This window comes from Puccinia triticina, chromosome 13A (genome assembly GCF_026914185.1).
Source record: "Puccinia triticina chromosome 13A, complete sequence".
NCBI lineage: Eukaryota > Fungi > Basidiomycota > Pucciniomycetes > Pucciniales > Pucciniaceae > Puccinia > Puccinia triticina.
In genome coordinates, this window is record NC_070570.1 from 4567958 (window position 1) to 4584843 (window position 16886).

Sequence of the window (16886 nt, forward strand, 5' to 3'; positions counted from 1 at the left end):
AAGGACTCAAGGTTCTCGATGACCAGTGTTTGTATTGGTCATCAAGATGAATCAAGCTTCTTGATGACTGGCCTGACCGGTCATTGAGAGAACTCAAGCTCCTCAATGACCAGTCTGGACAGTCGTTCTTGATGACCAGTACAAACTGGTCATCAAGAATGAGGACTCAAACCCTCTTGATGTGGCCCGTCATCTCAAGGACTCAAGTTGCTTGATGACCAGTACAAACTGGCCATCAAGATGACACAAGCTTCTCAATGACCGCGATAACTCAAGATCCCCTCCCAATGCCCGGTACAAACTGGTCAGCGAGAGGACTTAAGCTGCTCAATGACCAGTACAAACTGGTTGTTGAGATGACTCAAAGCTTCTCAATGGCTGGTTTGTACTGGCCATCAAGTGTACAAACTAGTGGTGAGTGTTATCAGCACAGTTTTAGGTGCAAACTCCCGGTCTCAATGGAAAGTGCAGTGAGCTTCCACAAGGTGGTGCAATTGTGGGCCTTGATGGCACTTTGGGACCCCAGCCGCAATGTAATTTTATGAGATAAAACCACTCCCATTTCCTGGGAGTGATTCCTGGTTCCAATTTCCTGTTCTTGAGCATTTGGGGGGACTCAAACTCCAGGTCCCAGGAAACTTTTTTTGGCAGGGGAAATTTTTCCTGGAAAGTCCGACCTGGAAGACTTCCTGGAGGTGGTTTGAAACCCCCTAATGCTTCACTTAGTTCCAAGCCCATAGTAGTCAGACTTGCTCCGTTGGAGACTTCTGCACTGCTGTTCTGAGTCCCTGTGCATCCTGTGCACTTGATCTTCTTCAGCTCACTTCTCATCCATCTCAGACCTTTGGCCATATTTCTTTCACTCCGATGGCCGGCCCTTTCTGTCATGTGTATACGGTTGAGGAGGATAGGCCCCACTGTACTTGTGGGTTGAGGGTGGCTGGGGTGTGGGAAAAGGTCTTTGATGAAGTTGTTTCCTGTTGTTTCGGCCTGATTCCTGGACCTGGAACGACCCTCCTGGAGCCTCTTGCTAAGCAGGCCCCCAGGTCCCCAGGAGAGCTTCCAGGTCTGATTTTTTTTTTTCCTGGATTTTTGGACCTGGACAGCTTCCTGGATCAATCCCTATTTGCCAAGGCATCGGGCCAATATCCAGCTGCACCGGTGGTGTATATGTATATATGTGCGTATCTAGTATCAGCATATCTCATTTGATGCTTGTAGTGTATTTCCTCCTTCTCCAAAAGCCTCCTCCCTGGGATGCCGGTGAGCTCCTCTTTCCTCTTGTTTATCACCGACATCCCAGGTTGGTTCTAGCCACTTTTGTTATTTTCCCATTTCTTCCATTGTCTCTCTCTCTTCTGATTGTTAATCACCGACATCACCGGCCGGAGGGAGCATAAGCCAAACACCGCTCGAAATAGTTCGGTTGCAGCCGTGGTGTAGATGACCGCTCTCCGGCTCCCGTGCTCGCCGCAAAAGTTTAAGGACGAGGGACTTCGACAAGATAGGTGTCAGTAGTCTCGAGGAGGAGAGCGCCCATCAAGGAGCAGGAGTTTCCCTGCTCGACGGCTGGTCTGTCATCGAGGGGAGAGACAGCCCTTTACTGGAGTTGAATCAGCCGCCGAAAAGGGTGTCTCTCCCCCTGATCGATGGCCGGTGTCCAGCCCGCCCAGGCCGGCATCATTGGCGGGCGGGGCAGCTCGGCCCAGCGGGGCGTATTGTCGGCCACCCTACACGGTCCAGCTCTGGGGTTTTCCAAGAGCATGTGTGCCCTGTCAGGGGGCTTGCGCTGATGGTGGGAATCCGGGCGGATGGGAAGACCGATGCGGCGGGCAGAGTCCCAAGCCAGCAAACAGCCCTGGGAGCCCACCAAGACCCCCAAATACATACCCACCACCAGCAACCACCAGCAACCACCAACAACAACGACCGGCCATGGAACGCGAACAGATCTTCATCGACCCATTCAAAGGGCGAGTCCAGCCCCACCACGCACCCCGCGAGCCCAGCTGACTGACTGCTCATCCACACAGGCCCTCGGCGGTCCTGTTCATCAAAGCCTTCACCCTGTGGCGGATATACCCGGAGGTACGCACCCTCTCGAGCCCCTGCCCGCCGCCACCGGGCTGACCCCACCGCACAGATCCTCTTCCTCGCCGGCTGGGCCACCCTACTCGTCCTCCTCGACGCCCACGTCCCTGCGCTCTCCTTGCGGCTGGTCAGCACACCCTCCCCCCGTCCCATCGAGCCCCCGCTGACCGTCTGCCTCTGCGTGTCCACAGCCGCCCACCATCCTGACGGTGCTCGGTCAGTCCCTCCACCGGCTTCGCAGCCCCGCGGCGGCTGACGATGTTTTTTGCAGGCACGGTGATCGGCTTCGTGCTCTCCTACCGGACATCAAGTGCGCCCCCCTCTACCGCCTGCCCATCCCCCAGAGCCCCCACACTGACGCATGCGATGGCACAGGCGCGTACGAGCGGTACACCGAGGGCCGCAAGCAGTGGAGCACGATCGTCCATGTGTCCCGCACCCTGGCCTGTCTGGTCTGGTCGCACGTCTCGCACCCGCTGCGGCTACCGACGCCGAGCGCGCCGGCCACTGCCACCGAAGTCAGTCAGTTTCCCGCCCCCCCCCCCCCCCCCCCCCGCCCCGCTCCCCACGGCCCCTCACGCGTCCCTCCGCCCGCGCCAGACCCTGCGCGGCATCCTCGAGAAGAAGACGTTCATCAACCTCATCGAGGGCTTCGCGGTCAGCCTCAAGCACTACTTGCGCGGCGGTGAGTGGCTCCCGCTCGTCGTGCCCGTTCCGCTTAACCAGGCTGACCCGGGGAGTGTGTCCAGAGCACGGGATATACTACGAGGACCTGTACCGTGAGTGCGCGCCCGCCGCGGGACCCGCCGAGACCCGGATGCTGACGAGCCCGAGCCCAGACCTTGCCTGCTACCTGCCGAAGTACGACTTCCCGGCGAGCCTGCCGATGGACCGGCCGGACCTGACGCTCGCTGAGCCCCACGGCCCGCCACCCGACCCCGCCCTCGCCCATCGCCCCCTCCACACCGCCGTCCACGTCGACGCGCCCAGCGAGGAGAAAGCGCCCCGGGCCTCGCCCTTCCCGCCCGCCCACAAGCTGCTGCCAAACTACAACCCGCCGGAAGAGAAGCTGTGCGCGTGTCTGCCCTTCGGCCTGTTCAAAAGCCTCTGGAAGGTCCCCTCCCCCCCCCTCCTTCCCTCCCTCCCTCCAAAAAAGTGCTCGACTGACCGCGCTGTGTGAGTGTGTGTAGGGCACGCGCAACGCGACGGGGCTGCGGACGAAGAAGGCGAACTACAGCCGCCGGATCCACGACGACAACGTCCCGCTGGACATGATCTGCTGCATGAGCGCATACATCGCGACGCTGCAGCACCGGGGGGTTCTGAAGTACGCTTTGCCGGCCCCTCCGCCCTCCCCCCCCCCCCCCCCCCCCCCCCCCCCCCGCTGCTGACGAGTGTGTTTGGACAGCGTGCCGCTGGCGAACTCGCTGCTGCTCTCGGTGTCCTCGTTCTCCGACTCGCTGGCGACCCTGGAACGGATCCTGACCGTAAGCCTTCCCCCCGCACTGCTGCTGGCCGAGAGGACTAACGGGGGGGATGGGAACAGACGCCGATCCCGTTCGGATACATCGTCCACCTGCGCCTCATCATCTGGGGGTACCTGGTCTTCATGCCCTTCCAGCTGCTGTCCACCTTCGGATACGTCACCATCCCCGCCACCGCCCTCATCGCCATCGCCTTCCTCGGCTTCCTGCGGATCGGCGAGGAGATCGAGAACCCCTTCGGATACGGTCCGTCGTCCCCTCCCCCTCCTCCTCGTCTGTGTCTGCGAATGCTGAGCCGAACCCGGATGCAGATTCTAACGACCTGGACATGGACCACTTCTGCCAAAACCTGATCGGCCGAGAACTCGCCGAAATAACGTAAGCACCTCCCCCCCTCCCGCCGTCGTGCTGATTTCGGCATGCTGACCTGGTCTGCGGTGGGCCACGGGGCAGAGGGACCGCGGCGCCGGACCCGGAGGCGTTCGTCTTCTCGGCCTTCAACGTCCCGCTGTTCCGGCAGAACGAGCGGCGGTCGGCGGCCCAGCTGGCCGCCGGGCTCGCGTCGGCCGCCGACGTCCAGCGGCTGCTACGCACCCGGCCGGGCGCTGGGAATGCTCCTGCGGGGGATCCGGACGGGGACGGCTGCTGTTGAGCCCGGCTCGTCCGCCTTGGATTTGGGGGTGGTCGAGAATTGGCTATCTCCCCATCCTCACCACCCGCCCCGCATCCATCCTCACTCCTGACCCCCATACAAACACACACTCATACACACCCTTAATCATCCGATCCTTCCACCCACCTGTCTTCCGACCTTCTCTCTGTATATATGCATGTCCCCGCGGCGCTTATTCTGCTGCCCGTATGTCCGCCCTTCCGAGGCCTGTAATCTGCATCGCTGGCGTCTTTGTGCGTCGAGAGGAGTCCTATGGATCCTGTGGCCGGGCCGGCTTTTGGGGAGTGATGTGGCGCGCTGGTCGGGGGCCCTCGCGTGCGTGTGTGTTGAGAGGGGTTGGCAGGGCTGGAGTGGCCCTCTATGGACAGGCGCGTTGGAACACTTGCGGCCCCGGACGCCCCAGCGGGCCCTGCACATCGTCCAACACACTGAGAGTGGACCTAACAGATGCCGCCCAAAGTGAAAGAGACGCCTGGGAGACGGGCGGGGACCAAGTCTCTGGGCACGCAGGCTCGATGTGGCCCATCTGCCGACAGGTGCTGTGGAACACTTCCGGCTCCCGGCGCCCCAACGCAAACCTAACTAAGTCCGAAGGTGGCGGCGCCAAGCGCCTCCACCGGAGGGACTTTGCGGGATCGGTGGTTTAGGACTGAGAGCAAAGGCCAAAAACGCTGGTTTTGACAAGTGTTCCCGTAGCTACTTCGCCTCCGAGGATCCCAACAATGTTTTTGGATCAGATGAAATATCAACATCTTGTCTAATTTTTGATGCATCAATATCATCATGAGTCCTCCGGCCTCACTCGCAATGATCCATCAAAGATGGTGGATGGCAAAGGCCGACCTGGAGACTGTTAAAACAGCATTTTTAGTGCACACACACTTGCCTCGAGGAAAAAAAATGACAGGTATCCAGGACTCCCTGCTCTGACAGATCTGAGGATGTCACAAAGCTGCAGGATGCGTGTGGGAACATGCATTTGTGGCTATTCACTCCCGATCCCGAGGGAGCCAGTTGGAAAGTCAGTGATCAAACATCTGCTCTAGCCAGGACAAGTTTTGCTGTGTTTACATCCCCTGTGTCTCAAGTTTGGGAAGACGGGGTGATCAAAAAAAAACACCACTGTATAGGGACCTTAGCACAAAAAGGCAAGGATTTGGGGCATCACTCTCAGGCCAAAATCACCTGTAGGGCATAAGTCCCTCCCAGAGGGAGGTCAAAGGCCTCCCTTGGGAGGGACTTGGTGAAGTTAGGCATAAGTCCCTCCGAGAGGGAGGGCTTTGGCCTCCCTTGGGAGGGACTTAGTTAAGTTAGGCCCCAACGGCCCCTGCACATTGTCCAACATGTTGGAATTTCACGTCTCTGGCTCTTCTTTCCCCTTTCCTTCATCTGTCACACTCCTTTTCCTTTCCCTGCAGCTGCATATGTAGCTCACCTTCTGTCCCACAACCTGGCCCTAGTTGTAGTAGCTTAAAAACATCCTCAGCTGTGATAGAATAAAAATCATCAGCTTCTGCGCGCTTTTCCCTGAGACCAGTGAGTCTCTTGAAGTGAGGAGCCTTTTTCCTCCTCACAGCTAGCAGCTTGACCCCTCTCTGGGGTTCCTTCTCCTTTTTGGTTGCCTCAGAGCTTTTCTCCTCTAGGCCTCAAACCTCACTCGAGCTTTCTTCATCGAGTCCTCATCTGCTCTCCGGTCGTCTTTTCAACACAACATACCAAGAGTATGGAGCCAACACCTAATTCAACCCTGCATCCTGAGAGAATTTCAAAATGGCAATTTTTGACTTGTTGTAGCAGCCCCATTTCTCAGTGGGGGATTAGGTATTAGGGAAACAAAGGATGCAAAAGATCATGGAGAATCTTGCTACATATTTTGGGGTCTTGAGGAACGCTAAATACTCTCAGGCAATTAGCTGAGTTCACTTTATTAGCACTGTTCACGTAAGCTAAACATCAGCAAGATTGAAATAAAGTTTATCCCATTGTGCCAGCCAATTTGGCTGGGAAAGTATGCTGATGTATATCTCTCACATGGTCATAGATTTCTTATGTGAACAGTGCTATTATTATGGTGTTCAAAATTGCATAAGATTTTTTTACATAAAATCATAAACTGCAATTTTGGCTGGGAGATGTCACTTTAAGTTTTATGCATGCTGACATCTCCCAGCCAAAATTAGCTTTATTATTTTATGTAAACCATGACACATGCAATTTTGAACACCACATATACTGCCCTAAAAGCTATGTACATGAATTTAAATCTGTATCTTGGAATGTGTATGTCTATCCCAATTTGTGATAAGAGTCAAGACCAACTCAACTTTTATTTTGGATGTGGTGTGTTTTTATCAACCTCAGATAAAACATACATATCAGGTACACATATACCTATCTGGAGACTTGCATGAGAATAATAAAGGTTTGATGTTCCACATCTAGACAAAACAAATTGGAGTGTTTGAACAATTGATAAGCCAAATTTGTACAATCAATGTGTTTACATTCTTCTTCAGGGGTATCTGTGCTTTGTTCTGCACAAAGGTTCTTACAAACTCTGACAACTATACAAACAGTTTCATTGATCTTGCAAGTTATCTCAATTCTCTTGAATTGTTGGATAATATATGTTGAAAATTTTGCTACTTGTCAAGCCTTTAGTCTGAAGAAAAAGTAGGAAATCCTTTCATTTTTGGAGTAGTCAACCCTGTGCCAAAAATGAAGTGGGGCAATTTACTTCTTGTTTTTTTGGGAATCAGTGCTGCTAATACAATGTGTGAATTCCATCCTGACCAAAACTATTCTCAACCTTCAACTGAATTGACCTTGGGCTTGAGTACAAACAATCACTCAAATGATTTCAGGAATAATGACAGATTTGCCAAATTTGGCAAGGACAAGTCCCTAATTACTGTGTCTTCAGAGTCTAGTGGGCATGAGAAAGACATCAAAACAAGTGAAAGACTCACAATCAATTATCATAAAGGACTTGTTGTAGATTCAAAAAAACATATAAACAAAGCTGAGTCCAAAGGTTTTTCTGGTATTCCAGAAATCAACTCGGCCAGAAATTTACTGAAAAAAGTAAAATTCAAAAAACAAAATCTTGAAAGAAAGGGATCAACGGAAAAAAGGTTGGCTGAAATTAAATATGATAAAACAAAAGTAGAATCAGTCAGTCAGTTCTTTAAGCCCCTGCGTGAATTTGGATCTCCATTGACAAAGGAAACCAAAACTCTTACCACAAAAGACTTAATCTCCATGTTTGGCCAAGACCAAGTAGGCTGTTCAGTGAGGAACCAGATAAAATATTCAAAAGTTAATCAAGATATCAATCCAATAAGCAACATGGGAAATCAGAAACATAAAGCCACATCAATGGTACATTGTGATTCAATTACACATGCTTCTCCAGAGCCTCAAGCTATTTCTGGACAAATCAGCAACATAGAAGAACATTGTGTTGGAAGAGGATTTAGAATAAAGACATCTGAATCATTAGGATCTCCATCATCCTTGAGATCTTCCAAGAAAACTGGAAATAGATCTTACAGAATCAAAGTTCTTGATAGGATACCAATAAAATCACAACCATCAGGCCCATTCAAATCCTCAAAGAGAAAACAAAAGGCTCTACTCAATTCAGCAAGAAAAGAATTATCTTGTGAAAAGATAGCAGAAAATACTGAAGGATCAATAAGCCTCAATGTCTTTGCTCCAGAGAGAAACACTCCAAGTTTGACAAGATTAGAACTTGAAAATATTTTCAAGGTTGAATTTTTCTCCCAAAGCAAAGAAATCCATGTAAAATATCTGTCTGATATCATGGAATCAATACAGAAGCCAAAATCAGGTGAATCCTTTTTGAGTGAAATGTCAATAAGAAAGGCATGTAAAACACTGAGAAGAAAACATCAAGGAGTACAAGCATATAATCTCCCAGCCAAAATGGGATTTTTCCTGAAGGATACAGCTATATGGTTTGAACACTGGAAAGAACTAGCAAAAATTGATTTCAAAGACTTGAAGGATGATTTTGTTTTCTTTAAATTTCCTGAAATTTTTCCTGTTTTCTTATTCTATGTTGAGATGATCATGGCAATCATCCCTTATAAAAAGTTTCACCAACATAAGGAGAAAATTGACTATCCAAAAGAAATGCAGAATGCTGTAAAGTTTTTCAAAGAATTCAAGACATACACAGAAGCACCAATGTCACAGGAAATGCACATCTGGAAAGAAAAGAAGGAAGCAATTATGGCATTCAATGAAACAAATCATTCACGTGCACCAATCCGCGCTTTATGGAATATTTTAGAGGCCTGGATTGAAAGAGAAAATGTGGATCTTTGGGATATTTTCAAAGAAAAAAACCGCAAAAAATTTGTCATGAATTGCAAGCATTTCTTCAATAATATTTTCTTTTATGGAAGTGAACATTTGACAAATCAATTAAAAGAAAAAAAATGAACACTTAATAAATATGTGATTGATTCCTCCTAATGATTCAATAGATTCTCCAAAGTAAAATTTTGACATTCCCTCTCATAAAACCAAGTATTCCATGCCTTACCCCCTGGCAATCCCTCTAGTTCAAGTACTCCAGAGCTGTATTTCAATGTATGTTGATGGTTGAACATACCTTTCTACAGTCTAGTTTCATGTTTTGGCTGCAAGAACCGTGTGAAGTGCAATAAAATAGTTTTTGCCCCTTTTTAGTGGTCATTTTACATCAGTCACAGCAGTTCTGGCCCAGAAGTGGATGCCACAAGGTACAACTTGCAGTCATATGTACCCACAGGTTGACTTTGAGGTCTGTTGACCATGTCTCCTCAGCCCACCCTGGGGAGATGAAGGTTCATTGTTAGGTAGGACCAGTGATACAGTACTGGTATGTATGCGATGCATGTTGTGGGGGTGACAGCTTCACCCACAGGAGGTTTTAATAATTGAATTCTAAAAAAGGTTATAAAAGCTTAAAATGTATCTGAAAATTTCAATTTTGAACCCCTTTAGGCACAGAAAAAGGTGCCACTACCATGAAGTCATCTCCTCGCATGACCAACAGGGGGCTTGGTGCGGACTGTTCACCTGGTCGCTAATCCTCTTTCATGTTCAACAGCAGCATGTTCCAACTCAAATGTCTTTTCTGAGTGCCCCCTTCGGAGCCGCTTAACTGTAGCCTCCCCGAGGGAGGGACTTGCGTTGGGTCGCTTCCCTCCCCCGAGGAGGGACTTGTGTTAAATTCGTCGCTGCCCCCCGGACCGACGGGGGGGACAGCTGGACCGGTTTTCCCAACGGACGTTAGGTTTCACCACCTGCTGCGCATGATGAGACTCGCAACCCTCCCAGCCCCCTGCCGGTCTGTCAGTCGCGCGGCCCCGGTTCCCAAGCCCTGAGCGACGCAAGCACACGAACATCCTGGTGACCCCATTACTCCGACCGTAGGCTCAGTCCGACTCAACGCGATCGCCCCTCCTCCAAGATGGTATGTCTCGCTCTCCCGCTCCTCAGAACTAACTCAGCATGGCGTCCATTTCTGCGAGCTCCAGATGCTATCATGTATCTCAGCATTACATCCGACGGCGAAACTGTATTTGAGAGCTGGACTGTTAACCACATGTATGGTTGGCTTTTGTTATTCCTAGGATCCCTCAGGCTCTGTTACGATTCGCACCCGGCAATTCCTCACCAACCGATTGCTCCAGCGCAAGCAGATGGTCGTCGACATCATTCACCCCACCCGTCCCAACCTTTCCAAAGATGAGCTCCGGGACAAACTGGCTGGGATGTACAAGTCACCCAAGGAGCAGGTCATTGTCTTCGGTTTCCGAACTCAATTCGGTGGTGGCAAGAGTACCGGATTCGCTCTGATTTACGACACCAAGGAGGCCCTCAAGTTCGAGCCCAAATACCGACTGATCCGAGTGCGCTTCAAACCCCCCGACATACACTCCCGATTGCCTTTCCATCAACTAATTTCAACTTGTCCATTTGTAGTTTGGCATGGCCGAGAAGAAGCCAGCAGTCGCACGGAAACTGCGCAAGGAGAGAAAAAACCGGGCGAAGAAGTCAGTTTGTCTTCCTGAAGAAAGCCACCCTTGAGCGGGCTGATTCAAGACTGATCATGTGATTCATCGTTGTCTGCTACAGGTTCCGTGGAACACAAAAGAAGAAAGCCGACCAAGCCGCCAAGAAGAAATAGATACCGTTTCCGATGGTGCTGGGGTGGATCGAAGTCCAAACAAGAATTGTCTTTCCATTATGCTTCCTACGCTGTTGTTTGCATTGTGTCCTGCAGGCCCTCCCAAACATAAGAATCTACTCATCATCCTGATTAGATTACAACTCGTGCGCCCCCCACCACAAGGAGGTAGTTGGTGAATATTTGTGTACATTTTCTGGAGACTACCGGTACCGGCCATTGAGTGATTACACACAGCTCAAAAAACTCAGCTCCCTCAGAATATTAATCCCTTGATTTTTCAACCCGCTATGGTACAGGCCCTAATAAGGGCAACCTGTCCTTATCGTAAGAATCCTCCGGCTCCAAATGCGCTCTTGAACGCCAGATCTTGGGATCATCCTTTGATGACTGATGAAAGCTTTTCCCTGGGGTTGATCCAAAGATTTATTGTTCCAGGGCTGGTGGCGCTCGGCCAAGTGGGACTGGGGCATGTGCCTAAGTTAACAAAGTCCCTCTATTTGAGGGGGGACACTGTCCCGCAGGGACCCTCTGAAGGAGGGACTTACACCTTATGTCCAAGTTTGGGCTGACAGCATCAGAACTATGCCATTTTTCAAACCTTTCTGGCTTCACCCTTTCCCATTGAGCAGCAAAGGTTTGGGGGAACAAAAGATTCCCAAGCTCAAAGAGAATCTCTCCAAATTTTTCTGAATTTTTCAGGGCCTTCAGAACCCCTCAGATCTGTTTTTTGTGTTTATCTATGGTCTGCTTCATCCTATTTTACCCAGTTCACACTGTACAGAATCCAAAACTAATGATGTTACAAGGGACATTGCACATCAAGAAGATGGGTTGGGGATAGGTGGGCATAGTACATGGATGGAGAAGAGGGGCCAGCATTAATCAACACAAATCAAATTCAAATACTTGAATTGATTCAATTCAATGTGTGCTATGCCTTGTTCCTACATATCAACTGGTGCCAGTTGATTGAATTTTTCTTGTAGTTTTTAGATCCCATTTTAAGTTCTTTACAAACAACTTGAAAATGTAGAAGTTTTTCTGATTGCCAAGGAGCACCCAAATGCAGACAGCTTAACAAATTTCTAAAAATTTGTTCATAAAGGCCTCAACATGTCCTCCAAAGTTTCTTTAAGATTCTATTGTGAAACAACCTTAGGCACTATTGACTTGATTGCTTCAAAAATACATATTGGGCCTGAAAAGCGCCCAAAGGTTTCTGTACATAGTTTCACAACTGCAGTGATATTGCACTGCTCTCCACCTGAACCAGACAAATTAATATTGATTCAAGTAATAGGGGGTTTCACAATAAGGATTCCTGCTTCCCACAGCATTAAATTTCTTTACTCGCGGGTGACATACTTGCTTAAAAATTTGGCGTGAAGTCCCACAAGAAATTGCCACAAGCATCCTCATAACAATGGGGGGTTTCACAATAAGGAAACCCAGAAAGGTGTTTGAGCGCTTGCGAGTATTGTTATGAAGATGCTTGGGGCAATTTCTCGCTGGACTTCACGCCAAATGTTTAAGCAAGTATGTCACCCACGAGCAAAGAAATTTAGTGCTGTGGGAAGCGGGAATCCTTATTGTGAAACCCCCTAATACTCGCAAGCGCTCAAACACTTTCCCGGGTTTCCTTATTATGAAGCCCCCCAATAAATGTACCCCAATGACAGGGCACAGTACTTTGGTGGTGGATTTCATTTTTCTTGCAAAATTGATTGGTCTCAATCAGCAAGCTTTCAGCAGGAAGCAAGCAAGCTTTCTGGGAACCGCTGTAACCTGCGGCACTTCTGCGGACGTTGATAATAGCATCAAACTAAGCCCCGAACTAAAACCCACCAAGGTAATTTCATTATTTGCGCAACCGGTCAGTAAAAAGCTTTTGTGACCCATGCGCGGGAGGATGAGGAGGAGTGTGGTATATGTTTTGTTTTGTGAACCCCCGCATGTTGATATCGGTGGTTGACGTCGGTGGGGCGGCGGCGGGATTGATAATGCATAGGGATATGCATTTGAATACCACTTCCCGATGAAATTTTCTTCCCATCTCGCCCGCCGCGATCTCCGTGTTGCTGCTTCCCACCAACCAGAACCCAAAAGAACAAAACAAGAACCAGCAGACAGCCACCATGCTTCCCATCTCCCGTCGGTCGCTTCTCGCCCACTCACTCAAGCCAAACTCGCTCTCCAGACCATTGTCATCGCTGCCCTCCTCATCATCGTCTGCCCGCCCTTCATCCTTCTCCTCGGCTTCCCTCTCCCTCTTCCAGAAATCGATCCTCTCAAGACCTTTCATTTCCCCCATCTCACTCTCCGCCAAACATGGTTCGTCCTTGCTTTTTTCTTTCTTGTGTCTGGCGAGATCCTAAAACTAATTTGAAAAATTTCCCTTAGCTTTCTCCGTTTCAACCCGAGATCTGAATTCGACTGCTGCGTTGAGAGCCAGGACAGATGTCGAAGCAAGTCAGGAAGATGAACCGCAAGAGAGCTCAGACCAGCCCACCACTCAACCTTTCTCAAGCATCGAGTCCTATATATCCCCAGCACTTTATCGAGCCGTCACCGAATCTCCCTTTGGCTACTCTCACATGTCAGCCGTCCAAGATCAACTGCTGAGTGATCTCCCGAACCTGATTCAAGGCTCAGAAGATGGCGTGACCAAGACGAAAGATTTGCTGGTCAAAGCCAAGACAGGCACCGGAAAGACTCTTGCCTTCTTGATACCCGCTGTCGAATCCCGTCTCCGAGACCTTGAGGCTGAACAGCTCCGATTCAAAACTCAAAACCCAGACGCCAGCCATCAGAATCTCACCCTGCACATGAGACGCTATGAGGCCGAGACAACCGGGATCGTGGTCATGTCCCCAACACGTGAACTAGCCACCCAGATCGCACAGGAAGCCATCAAGTTGACCTCTCATCTCAAGCAATTCGGAATTCGATTGTTTGTTGGTGGGGCTAGCAAAGCCGCCCAACTTCGTGAATTTGAACGTGGACGACGGGATATTGTGGTTGCCACTCCAGGCAGATTGAACGACGTCCTGAACACAAGCCCCACCGTCCGTCGGAACCTGGGAACCGCCAAAACATTGATCATGGATGAAGCCGACACGCTGCTCGAGATGGGATTCAAGGAGGAGATCGATGTGATCGTCAAGCAGCTCCCTCCCAAGGAGGAACGATCCACCTACCTCTTTTCTGCCACCATCTCACCCGAAATCAACCGAATCGCTCAACAGACGATGAAGAAAGATACCAAGATCGTCGATTGTGTGCCCTCTGGTGAAACCAACGTCCATGCCCACGTCCCGCAATACTATACCATCTTGCCCAACCCCAACCAGCAGATCAAACACATCTTCAATCTCATCGCCCATGACCAACTGATCAACCCGAGCGGTAAAACCGTCATCTTCTTACCCACCACCAAGATGACCCAGCTATTCAGTCAAATGATCTCCAGCTTCAGACGTAACCTACCGTGGAACTCTGCCGGTTTGACCAAAGTCTATGAAATGCATGGCGGAAGAACTCAAAGGGAAAGAGAGAACATCGCCAAAGATTTCCGAGCGGGATCAGGTGGTGGTTACCAAGTTTTGGTCACTTCCGATGTTTCTGCTAGAGGTGTGCTAGATTTTCTTCCTGAAACAAATTAGATCAGATAACTGACTAATCTGCTTTGTTTCCTAGGTGTGGATTACCCCGGAGTAACCCGAGTGATCCAAATCGGAGTGCCTACGAGTCGAGATATATATGTGCACAGAGTTGGACGAACTGGACGGGCGGGCAAATCGGGCCGAGGTGACTTGATCCTATTGCCATTTGAAGCCGGCTACGTCCCCTCCGCATTACGCGAGATCCCGATCAAGCCGTTGTCGGTCTCCGGTCTGAGCGACGAGGTGGCCCAGATGATCTCCAAGATCGATGAGGCTGGCCAAGCGCAAGCGCCGACGATCATCCAACAAGTCAGTCAACAAAGGTCGGCAATGAACAGCCGAAACTCGCGCTACTCCAACCAACGCTCAGGTTCGCGGGAGAGCGAGTCGCGATCGAGCACCCAAGAGGTGCAAATGCAGCTACCGGTGTCGACGCGAGTGCAATCGTTTGAGGAGAACCTGAAGGAGAACATCATCCCATCGATCGGAGAAGAAGCGATCCGGGAATCGTTCGGCTCCATGCTGGGGTACTACGGCTCGAAAGCCTCGGACATCCGGACGACCAAGGAGGCCATCCTGAGCGGCTTGAAAGACTGGGCCGTCTCGGGCATGTTACTTCCTGAAGAACCGTACGTCTCGCCGACCTTCCTGCAGAAGTTGGGCTTCAACAACGACCGCAAGATGGCCCGATCTGGCGGAGGCTGGGGAAACAACTCTCGCGGTGGAGGCGGAGGAAGCAGTTGGGGCCGAGGGGCGGGCGGAGGCGGGAACGCCTGGGCGCGTGGCGGGACCAGCCAATTCGGCCGAAGCGAGGGCGGATATTCGCAAGGCCGGGCCGGAGGCAGCAGCGGAGGAGGCTATTCGCAAGGCCGGGCCGGAGGCAGCAGTGGAGGAGGCTATTCGCAAGGCCGGGCCGGCGGGAGCAGTGGGGGAGGCTATTCACAGGGCCGCGCCGGCGCCGGCACGCGCGACCGTGATGCCGCCCCGTTCATGAACCGCGGCTCGGCCCAGTTCGGCGGCGGCCAGGGCCGGAGAGGAGGCTTTTCTTCCTCCGGTGGTCCTAGCTTCGGCGGCGGCGGCGGAAAATTCGACCGATCTTCTTCCGAACGCAAGTTCAGGCCCCGCGACTAACCTTCTCTCTCTTTCTCCTCACTGTCCCTCATGATCTCCCTCCCCCCACTCTCCTCCCCTCTGCTACCTATCCCCTGAATAAAACCTTTGTTGGCTCGGTTGTTCCGCTTTGGCCTTTCTACTTTGTGTAAGAAATTATGCTCATTTGACGACTCGGATCACACACTACCCCCAGTAATTGAAAGAAAAAGAAAATCTATAGATATACATATATGTAGATATGATGATGAATCCTCTTGAAAGGGGAGTGTTTTCCCTTGATACGCAGTAAACTGAGACGAGATGAATTGTGTTGCATACTGGGGTTTGGCAAGGTTATTTTCACTGTGGCTTGACAAAGAGAGGAGTCTCAATGACTGTTTTTTTTTTCTTTTTTTTTTTTGAGTAAGCAGTACAAATGAATGCAAATGATGCAAAGAGGTGCAGATAGACCTCCCAGGTGACTGCAGAGGCAGTGGAGGACTTCCTGTCGAGTCTGGGAGCCTCCCAGATCTCAATTTACACACCCAAATTCTTAATTTTTGACAAAAAGGGAAATGTTTTCCTAGCCCTACAGTTCATTACTTTCATGTGCACTGGTTGAGTTTCTGATAGGTGTCTTAATTTAGGATTTAGAGAGGCATCTAGAGCTCTCTAAATGATGACGGGAAGTCATCCAGTGAAAGGCTGCATGAGCCCAACTTTTGGTGAGCAAAAACCTTAATTAGGCCATCACAATTTTCTTGGTGATGGATTGTGCCCCTCATCAAAGGTTTCATGGTAGTGGAACATATGAATCATATTCCTTCTTTCCTAAACTGATTTTGACGTGAGATCAGGGAATTTATTGGAGGACTTCCCGCTGCCTAAAAGGCTTGGTTTAGAGGAGGCCGCTAAACCTTGTTTGCTTGTGAAAACTCAATTGGGATTCATAAGGATTCATAGCACCATTTTAAACTCCATTTGGATGTAACCTCACACAGAGTCAGTCATTGCAATATTCAATGATAAGCTTCTCAATTATTTGCTAGATGTTGTGATGTTTCTTTAGCTCTCAAAACTTTGGTTACTGGGGTGTAATACTAAAGAGATTACCTGGAACTTCTTTCCATTTGGATGTAGATTCATAACTAGAAAAATAAAAGACCCCTTGATCAGCAATACAGATAGAATTTTGTGAATTGGAGGCTCATGTACCATGTTCAAAACCTCCTTTTGATTAATCAGGAATCCTTTGAAAAGAAGGTTACAAACAGGGCCTGAGGCACAATTGATTTTCATGAATAGTTTTTGTTCCTCATCCTCATCAACATAAACTTCATAATAGGGGGGTTCACAATAGGATTTCAGAGCCAATTTTAAGGCCTTTATCAACATTTGTTTAAAAAATGAAGTTGCTATGAAGTTATTTGGAGGACACCCAATTCTGTACATCTTGCCATATTTTTGAAAAGTTGTCGATAAAGGCCTTAAAATTGACTCATAATTTTCATCCCATGGTGAACCCCCCAAAAAACCACTGGATAAAACTTGATTGACATGTCTACACCACGGGTGCACTAAAAGTTTCCGAGGTGGTCTTGAGAACCAAAATGGTTGGATAGTGGTTTTTGGGACCAAATTGGTCTGAATTTGGTTTGGGAACCCATTTGGTTGCC

At 49.8% G+C, this 16886-nt stretch overlaps 3 protein-coding genes across 3 annotated transcripts; all 3 read left to right on the forward strand.

Moving 5' to 3' along the window:
* Nucleotides 1–1935: 1935 nt before the first annotated feature.
* On the forward strand, nucleotides 1936–4227 carry PtA15_13A411 (uncharacterized protein; the record flags this gene model as incomplete). The annotated part of the gene is made up of 14 exons (XM_053162607.1): nucleotides 1936–1973; nucleotides 2034–2088; nucleotides 2144–2218; nucleotides 2283–2307; nucleotides 2363–2401; nucleotides 2467–2609; nucleotides 2692–2776; nucleotides 2841–2997; nucleotides 3082–3205; nucleotides 3282–3418; nucleotides 3500–3578; nucleotides 3713–3821; nucleotides 3887–3953; nucleotides 4029–4227. 14 exons carry the CDS (start codon nucleotides 1936–1938, stop codon nucleotides 4225–4227), a joined length of 1332 nt encoding a protein of 443 aa, XP_053026566.1.
* A 5506-nt stretch (nucleotides 4228–9733) lies between these two features.
* PtA15_13A412 (uncharacterized protein) lies at nucleotides 9734–10453 on the forward strand (the record flags this gene model as incomplete). The annotated part of the gene is made up of 4 exons (XM_053162608.1): nucleotides 9734–9736; nucleotides 9897–10175; nucleotides 10249–10319; nucleotides 10402–10453. 4 exons carry the CDS (start codon nucleotides 9734–9736, stop codon nucleotides 10451–10453), a joined length of 405 nt encoding a protein of 134 aa, XP_053026567.1.
* Nucleotides 10454–12591: 2138 nt separating this feature from the next.
* On the forward strand, nucleotides 12592–15249 carry PtA15_13A413 (uncharacterized protein; the record flags this gene model as incomplete). Its single annotated transcript, XM_053162609.1, has 3 exons — nucleotides 12592–12787; nucleotides 12857–14086; nucleotides 14153–15249. The coding sequence occupies 3 exons, from the start codon at nucleotides 12592–12594 to the stop codon at nucleotides 15247–15249; spliced, it is 2523 nt and encodes an 840-aa protein (XP_053026568.1).
* Nucleotides 15250–16886: the final 1637 nt, after the last annotated feature.